Source organism: Choristoneura fumiferana, chromosome 23 (genome assembly GCF_025370935.1).
Source record: "Choristoneura fumiferana chromosome 23, NRCan_CFum_1, whole genome shotgun sequence".
Classification (NCBI taxonomy): Eukaryota; Metazoa; Arthropoda; class Insecta; order Lepidoptera; family Tortricidae; genus Choristoneura; species Choristoneura fumiferana.
Window position 1 is genome coordinate 5,741,538 of NC_133494.1, and position 9,761 is coordinate 5,751,298.

At 36.3% G+C, this 9,761-nt stretch overlaps 1 protein-coding gene across 1 annotated transcript in view; it reads right to left on the minus strand.

Moving 5' to 3' along the window:
- Positions 1 to 9,548, minus strand: part of LOC141441203 (trifunctional nucleotide phosphoesterase protein YfkN-like) — a gene marked incomplete at its 5' end in the record, with an annotated part of 21,777 nt that extends 12,229 nt beyond the window's left edge. The window contains 2 exons of the mRNA XM_074105877.1: positions 4,633 to 4,786; positions 9,385 to 9,548. Coding sequence (XP_073961978.1) covers positions 4,633 to 4,786; positions 9,385 to 9,548 — 318 coding nt within the window. The remainder of the gene's footprint in view (positions 1 to 4,632; positions 4,787 to 9,384) is intronic.
- Between the last annotated feature and the right edge of the window lie 213 nt (positions 9,549 to 9,761).

The window sequence follows — 9,761 nt, forward strand, 5'->3', positions numbered from 1 at the left end:
CGTACGGATACAATAGTAAATAGTAGATCGTTAGATGTCGACAAGAGTAGGTAAATAAAATGATAATCGTCACTACTTTGAAAAATCTCGTATCTAAAATCAATATGTCAACAAAATTGAACCTTGAAATAATGTTCATAACGTTCACTCAGAAAATTATCTATTATGAGGTACGAGTTTTTATTAAAGTAGTGACTAGTTAGGTAATGTTAGTATCTCAGGATGAGTAATCAGAAAGCAACGTGTGTTAAGTCTTAGAGCAAACAAATTTAATTTTAGGTTAAACTTACACTTATACCGGAACTTATACTCGTACCGGTTATACTTAGGTATAGCGGAAATCCCAAACATCCTGTGATAAAAATATTGACTTACGCAAAACCTCTTTTACTGAGAAGTTATACCTAAATGCAGTTCAGTTCAGTAGATAAGTACTAAACTACGAATAGACAATATTTATCCTGTTTTTTTTTCTTTTCTAGTGAATACACAATTCTGAAAAAATACTTCGTACAAACACTAAAAACATTTTTGTGTTAATGATATTTTTTTTTTAAATTTAATCGCAGAAAAACAGCAACACAGAAACGCAATTGAAGCAAAAAAAAACTACAATGTCTAACCGAAACAACTGTGGAAATTACTTAAGTTTAGAATCGTTTTACAAACATTCTAAATTCCAACATTAGCGGTTTGTTGGCGAAATCAGGACAATATTTGTCAACAAAATCGACTTATTCCCTCCTATAAATACGGATTGTTACATTGATGGTGTTTTAAAAACAGCAGCTCGTCCGGTGGATTTAGTGCAACCAAATTACGGGGACAAAATATTCCGCGAACGATGCTCGAAGTTAAATTAAATGCAGACCTATGTACAGGTGCTGTGTACATTATGTAGCTTTGAGGCTAGAGATGGGCATAGGCTAAGGTAATTAAATAACGCTGATATATATATATTTTTTTAGTGTAGACGTACCAAACAATGATAAAAGTGTAATTACAGACAAACTAGCTGTTGTCTAGGAGCCATTCACCGCTATCGCTATCTCGCGGGAACTTTCTAATTCCAAGATAAAAATTATTTTATGTCCTTTCCTTTTTAAATTTCATGTAAATCAGCTCACCGGTTTAAACAGGCAGCCAGTCAGACAGACAGAGTTACTTTCGCATTTATAATATTAGATAAATAAGTAACGATATGACACAATTAAAGTTACATTCTGTGCCTAAAAAGAGGTTCCTGGGTGCTTTCATGCTGCACAATGGGTACGTATCTGAATATCGAAAATTGAAATATCGACGGTCAAAATATCTCTAAACTTACCTAACCTAACCTAACCCAACCTACCTTCGATATTTTGACCATCGACTTTTTAACTTTAGATACATATTAATTTTTGATATTCAGATACGTCCCCCATACGTTTGATATCTTTTGATATAGATATTTCATTCGCATTTAAAACGCCTTGCCCGAGTAAGATGGTAAATTAAACAGTTTCGCAAATTGCATTAGTGATGGTAGGTACATACATAAATACATAAGTATTCCTTGTATTCCTCTTTATACTAGAGGCGAGCATGAAAATGAAGATTCAAAATAGACCTAGTGTATTACTTTTCCAACGCCCATCTCTAGCTGTGACGCAACAAGTTGGCTATGTATTGATTTTTCCTATAATTCCACCAACGCAGGGATCTGCCAAACCTTATTATGCTCGCGTTGGGAACAAAACATTGGAAAGCAACGCTACGGAATGTAAAAAAAACTTTTTTCAAACATGCTCGGAAATGTATGCGTTACTAATGTCATGAAATGGAGACATGAAGTTTTTTATTTATGGCTCCCTACATAACTTCTTGGCCTAGGCCATGAAGTATGTATGAGAAAAATGAAAATCCGTTATTGTCCGCTGCTCTAACTTTTCATGTTCTAAATTGCTCTAACTTTTTAAATTTGCTCACTAAAATTAAACCGACAAAGGAAAAATTACAAACAGCCAACTACCACTACTCTGTAAGCATTTGCGATGCGATGCGATGCGATGCGATGCATGGATGGATAGACGGATGGATGGATGGACGGATGGTCGGATGGTCGGATGGACGGATGGACGGCTGGACGGATGGACGGATGGACGGATGGACGGATGGACGGATGGACGGATGGACGGATGGACGGATGGACGGATGGACGGATGGACGGATGGACGGATGGACGGATGGACGGATGGACGGATGGACGGATGGACGGATGGACGGATGGACGGATGGACGGATGGACGGATGGACGGATGGACGGATGGACGGATGGACGGATGGACGGACGGACGGACGGATGGATGGATGGATGAAATATCTCTTCACATTGTTCGAGAAAAGCACTATACAGACCTCGACCAGAACAGGGATTGCTGGACTCGTTTTATCCCGAACTCGTCCATCAATCCCTTACCACAATACAATACTGTTACTTGTATTGTGCCCTTACGTCATGGCCTCTGCCTGCAGTAATGTACTATTGGGTTGTGTACCCAATAACTCGATCTAATAATTTATAAAAACTTAGAATTAAAACTTTGTAATTTTGACTTATCGGGATTTACCATGCAATCTTGAATCAGCAGTATTTTAACAAAATCCAAGTGATTTCAATTAAGTAATTTGGCAAAATTAGTAAATAAGTTGATATTATATTGTCATTCATGTAGTTTTTTTATTGGTTGATATGACGTTTACTGCGAGGCACTTTCCCAGTGTCATTTCAATAGATGGCTTTGTTAGTTTCCGATTTTTTATCTCATCTTGCTTCTTTACCGAATCGACTGTTCCTTTATTCGGTTAAAAAAAAAACTGAGGTTGCAGAGGTATCAGCAGCAATAGAGACCGCTGTCGATTCAAGGAACTATTCCTACTTGATCAAGTTTACTGAATACTGCATAATTGATTGGATCAGGCATTACTTTGCAGAAGGCCATATCGATGAACAACTGTAAGGTGACCCGAGGCTATTGTAGCTCGGGGGATATTGTATCTGAGCCGTCTGATGGCGTCCTTACGACGCCATTTTCTTCTCGGCCATTTAACGTTGTTTTCACCAAAAGACTCTTCACACAACACATGAACATGGCGACGTAAGGACGTCATCAGGCGGCTCAGATACAATATCCCCCCAGCTACAATAGCCCCGGGTCACCTTACCTATTATATACGCCCTGTTTAGTAAATATTGAAAAAAATCAATTATATACTCGTAATACTTCTATTAGTTTATCCTAAAATTAAAGCGTACGGTTAAGTTAAAGTAACTATTCTTAAACATACTTAAAGTGGGCAATATTTTTTAAAAACTTGCGCATTTTAATATAGGTATAATTATTCATAAACATCACGAACACAAATCACGATAAACAGACACTTTATCACGGCACAATGTCACAAGCAATTGAGCGATAAAATGGCCCTCTTCCTTTTGTTGCAGCTAAATACTTGATTACGGCACACACAAAGGTAACATACAATATTTTACATCACTTATCTTGACTGAAAGTGACCTTACTCGAAATTTGCAGCTATTAGATTGAGAAACGAAAGTTATCATTATAAATTCAAATAAAATCTAAAACTTCGTGATCGAGTAAGTTCTCTTTAATAAAACAAGTGTCAAAATTAAACTTAGGTAAATTGTTTTGACTTGTTTTAAGCGAAAATGAAAAGGTTGACTTTGCCGGAAAAAAAAAAGTTTTATTCAGAATAAAGGGTTGTTCTCTATGCGCTTGACAAACGTTAACTATTCCTTGTACATAGTAGAAAGGAGCTTGCACTAATTATGTACTTTCACCAGCATCAATATCTGAGACAACAAAACGTGCATAAATATCTGGTACGACTATATGTCTGATGTGGTAGATATTAATGCAGGTGACTGTACAAATATAGAACAAATACTTTATAAAGGTAGTTGCTTAATTTGTCCAGTTAGGGCTTATTGTTCATTGGTACGTGCTTTGTTGGCAATTCACTAGTGACTCGTAAACATCATTTACGAGATACTTAATATAATTTTCAAAAAATAACTTTACCCTTGAGCTCACTCTTACATTGTTTAATAAATTCCTATGTGTTAGCCAACCATTAACTATATAGCGCGTAGAGTTCACCTTACATTTGCATCTACAACGTGTGACTTTCATAAGAACATATATTTTAAGGGCTGAAAGCATATATAAGCCCTAATGAACGTAAATTAGTATTTCTAGTAAAAAAAACAATTCGGCACGCAATGTATCGGTAATAAAGCTAACATTACTGACACTAGTACTTGCTGCCTCTCTGAAATGTCAAATAAATGTTTGCATTACATCGCGACGCGAGAAAATTAAAAAAATTAATAACTCTCCATTAGTAAAAAGGTAATTGTTATATTTTTTCGATAAAACGGTTCTCAATAGTTAAAACTATCTTTAATTAAAATTCATGTTCTTATGGATGTCACACGTTGTATATTAGTCATCGAGTTACAAAAGTTTCTGTCCTTTTAAACAAACGTCATGTTTTTTACTGGCCAGAGACTTAAGAACCTTTTAATAGTGTTTAACGATAATTAGTTGTTAAGGATATGTAACTTACCACGGCGTCTGGCCTAAGAGCGTTGATGAATTCGGCTGCGATCTTCCATTTGTATATGGTGAACCACGCTGTCCCTGTGTATGTATCGCCTGCGTTGAGGTAGAGAACGGGTGGTCCTTCGCCGCTTGCTGCCTTCCTTCTCGCCTCCTTAACTCTGGAAAGAGATAAAGTAATCATCAGCATCATCTACAGTCTAAAGGTACTAGTGTGTAACCGAATTTTTAATTTCGGCAAGTTTCGGCTTTAAATTGGAGTTTTGGTAAGTATCGGAAAAATTGCCTAAACAAAAATCGAAAAATGAAACTGGCGAGCTCGGTTTTCAAGACACAATCCTCTGCTTGGGAGGACCTGGGTGAAGCCATTGGGATACCATTGCTTAATTAAGGTTAGGGGAGACCGGGGACAAAAGTAACATTTGGCATTTGTGCTCCAATTACTCGCTATCTATTATGTATTTGCTCAAATGAATATGCGTCCATTTTTATTAAATAAAGTTCAATTTTTTATAGTTACAAGGCTTTGAAAAATTATTGACGATTGTTACTTTTGTCCTCTAGGGGTAGGGCGAAAATAACATGGTTAGAATCGAAAGTATAACCCATGAAACACCACTTTACTGAAGTGATCTGCATAACCTATGGTCACTTCTTTCCGTTTCATGTAAGTAAGGTACTTTATATTATGGAATTTACGATGTCTAATTTTTTCTGCAAAAAATGCTTCCCAGCTCTTCATAATCCTAAGCGCCATATAAACATTTAGAGGGAGAATTGAGTGTAAGTTAATGATTTTTGGTGTACTTTATGAGCTCAATGCAATTTATCAAGTTTTTATGATCCAGCCCGGGCGTTATGTTACTTTTGTACCCATCCCAGTTTTTCTCATTTCATACGTCCTTAGCATAAAAGTAAATGTTTTGCATAAAAATAACTTAAAAGGCTCTATAAGCAATGTAATAAAGAATTACAATTAGTAGTAGTCTTGTTGATACTATCGCCCTTATGATAAATAAGCGCCAAATAGATCAATCTGTTTATACTTGAGGTTGAGATATAGGGTTGATACCTGATCACAAGCAGAGAAATGATATTTGCCAGCTCTGGACGGCTGCATGTGGTATTTTGATCACTGCATAACTCTACAAAGTCGTTGTTACTTTCAACCCGCTGTTACTTTTAAAATATCATAAATCATAAATATCATGGGACACTTGACACCAATTGACCTAGTCCCAAACTAAGCAAAGCTTGTTCTATGGACACTAGGCAACGGATAAACATACTTATATAGATAAATACATACTTAAATAGATATTAAACATCCAAGACCCGAGAACATACATTCGTATTATTCATACAAATATCTGCGCCGGCCGGGATTCGAACCCGGGACCTCAAGCTTCGTAGTCAGGTTCTCTAACCACTTAGCCATCCGGTCGTTTTGTCCCCGAACTCCCCTACTTGTAGGTCTTGCATGATTGAAGTTGGACCACTTCAGGGGGGCTACTACGACATTCGATCGAGAATCGAAGTTCGTATCGTACAATGCATCACTCGTATTAAATAATCTTTATAAGCGTCAGTTGGACGGCAAGATACGAAATTTGAATTTTGCACTTCGTGATATAGGGCCAGGCCCATGTTTATTTGGAAAAAGGCCATTAAAATGTAATCATTCGTGTATGCGAAAGACACAATGTACTGGATAAAGTCTGGTGGACTTACTAGAGCCTATGAATAAGTAGTCATCAGGGCACAAGCTTTGAAATCGATTGGAATGAATGAAACAAGCAAAAGGAATTCGCAGGAGGTGTACTGAGTATAGTTTTAGATAGTAGGTACAGTCGAGCTCATAAACTTGTGAGTAAAAGTTTGATCAAAAATATATGAACACGACTATTGTTAACGGTGTAGAAGCGGGTTCAGATATTTTTGATCAAATTTTTGCTCAGAAGTTTACGAACTCGACTGTACCTAGAAGCTTTTAGAGGTTGTCTTATTTTGTTTTTCGTCGCGGTGATGATCAGAACAAAACCAATTGAATCGTTACTCGTCTTAGAACGTTCTGATAGTAAAGCTACCATTAACCATTTTCATTATTATCAGAGATCGTGATGTCGTTAAGCTTCAATATGAAAAAGAGTTCTACAAGTCGTGTGCGTTTGTGTAAATCGGTATTGAGTGATATTATTCAAGTAGTCAGGCCATTATGTATTTCCACTGTCTCTTGGACCTAGCTTTGACACGAACTTCATTTCTGTGCTCAGTGGCTTGCCTAGTCTACCCGAAAAGGAAAAAGCATATTAAAAAGCAAGATTTACCCCCTGTTTCACCATCCATTGATTAGATTTAGGTATTTGACGTATATCAATGTGATGCCATCTCTGTTTGTTTTGTTCGAATAGATGGAGACGGCATCACATTTATCCGTCAAATAAAATTAATCAATGGGTGGTGAAACAGCCCCTGTCTATCGATCGATAAAAGTTAAATATAGCACATTGAAATTTTGTTCTAAATATAGGCTTCAACTAGATACTGCATGTGACACTGTAGGCACGATAGCAGACAGTTAAAAATGCGGAACATTTTAAAATAGCAATAAATTGCGAAAAGGCAGATTAGAGTACAATTAAAATACGAGCGTAGATTCGTTTTAATCCCTCGGATGCGGATTAGTTGAATCGTACGGTATTTGTGATGCTAGAGGATTAGTACCTACTCACTTCCTGTTATACTGTTCATTTTAGTCATTTGTGTGTTTTATTTAACGCATAGTATTTACCTGGCCTTATCATATCAACGTTAAAAGTGCACAGGTCACTCACGTATTAATAGTCGAGGAATGTCCGACATGTTTCGACCCGATTCATTGTTCGTTTTCAGGGTGAGCACGAAATGAAAGTAATTTAAAAGTTAATGTAAATTGATTTTAATTGTTTATCCTGCTAATATTACACTTTCACGCTAAAATCTAGACAGATTTAGATGATATTTCCTATAAAGAAATCTGAATTTTGGGAATAACGATGGGATACTTTCTACTCCGATATTAACACGTGATACGTGATGTACATACATATTATTATGTAAAATCGGCCGCTAAGTTAAAGACATGAATTATTACGGGAGTTCTTCAAGAACACGATGTAATTGGAAATAAATAAGTGTGATTGGTTTTTTGGAGTCTTTTTGTATTTTTTATTTCAACTCCAAATTTGTTACTTTTACGGGTATCCCGTTTCGAAATAAATAAGTGCTCATGGAAATTAATAAAATTCTGATATTTCATGGCAAGCGCATAATAATCCACTTAAGATAAATAAACATTTCATTTCATTTTTCGCGAGCGGACCCGTGGTTAAAGGTAGGTATAGGTACATAAATATTTTTGAAATTGCATTATCAGGTTGGTGAACGAGCGCATGAATACATAGGTATACCTATAAAATTTTATTATTCTATGAAATTACACCGTAAAGATGACTTCATACAACCTAAGCTGCAAGTACCTTTGCTTCAACATATTTGTTTGATTTGATCAAATTAAGAAACATTTTAAAATGATAATCTTTCAGTTTAATAGTTATTTGTGACACAAGGGAGCAAAATGGTGTATTTACGGCGAGGGCGTACATTGAATCCAGAATGTAGCGAAGGATTCTACAATAGCCCTCGCGACGCTCAGGATGTAATGAGGGATTCAAGTGTTAACGCCCAAGATAAAAATTATTTTGCTCCCGAGTGGCTCTTTTCACACCGAGTATTAAAAAACTTGAAAAAAATATCTAAATATTATTAAAGAACAACCAGCATAGAAAAAGGCGTGGCTTTGCAATTATCAACTTAAAAAAATTACATTGCAATAAAACACTTAGAAAAGCCTTGAACAGAAAAGTTGCATTTTGCTCCCTCTCGTCAGGGAGTGAAAAAAACATTATTAATAGCAGCAATGTGAAATTTGAAATTTTGCATAGAAGTATTGCGAAATGGATGGTAAAATAAATATTACTTGATTTTTTCGTCATGGCTACGGAACCCTATCTTGGTTGTGTCCGACACGCTCTTGGCTGGTTTTTTTCTATGAAATACTATGAATGGGCTGTAGAATTTGATGACATTTTCGATTATTTTTTAGACGTCCTGTACTTCTACTAAATAGATAACCTGGAAACAGTACCTGCCTAGCAGAATCTGTTAAGCGCTCGGTATTAGGGTTCTAGGGTTCTGTTAAAATAAAATTTATGGTCTTAATGATACATTATATATCGATTTTGTCCTTTAAATCGTATTTCGTCGGACTAAATGAGTTTTAAAGGGCCATAAGCTACGTTGTGCCTTTTATCGTCGCAAAGTTTGAGGCCACAACTACCATTACGACCAAATTGTAGTTGTTAAAATATTTGCGTTTCAACATTTTTTTAATTTTAGTATTTTTCTTGTAATACAGAAAGAAGTGGCAAATAAGAAAGTATATTTTATTTTTATTTTCTAATTTTTTTAAACCATAAAGCGTAGGTATGTATGTACCCAAGTAATTCTCTAAAATAAAACAAGTCCCATATAAGGAAACAAGTGAAACATAAAAAAAATCATAAACTAAAAAAATCTTATATATTCTTTCTCTATTAACTAATTCAAAAACGTGATTTTTTGCCGTTTTTTGCTAATGTCTAATGAATGTTGTATAAGTAGATGGAACTCTGCGTGCGCGAGTCCGACTCGCGCTTGGCCAGTTTTTTATTTTACTTACACATGGGCAACTCTAGGGAACCCTCCATAGCACTTCCCCGCAGCTCTGTCAGCCGTAGTGCAAGCGCCGCTCAGCTGCGAGGTCTGTTCGAAGCGCGCGTGCATGTCATTGTTGTGGAGGATCAAAAGCTCGAAGTTAGGGGGGATGGCTCCATTCTCCGGCGACTCCGGCGACTTTATGACTGTACTGGAGGAGAGCACTGCTGCCCCCAGCACGATGGTTACCGTTAGAATGTTCTGGAATTGAGAAAATTAAGTCATCTGTAAAAGGGTGATTGTAGGTAATGGTTTTAGTCCTGAAATATCTATGAGAAATAATTTATTGAATCAGGCGTTACTTTGCGGAGGTCTATATCAATGAACTAAAAGAATTTCTTT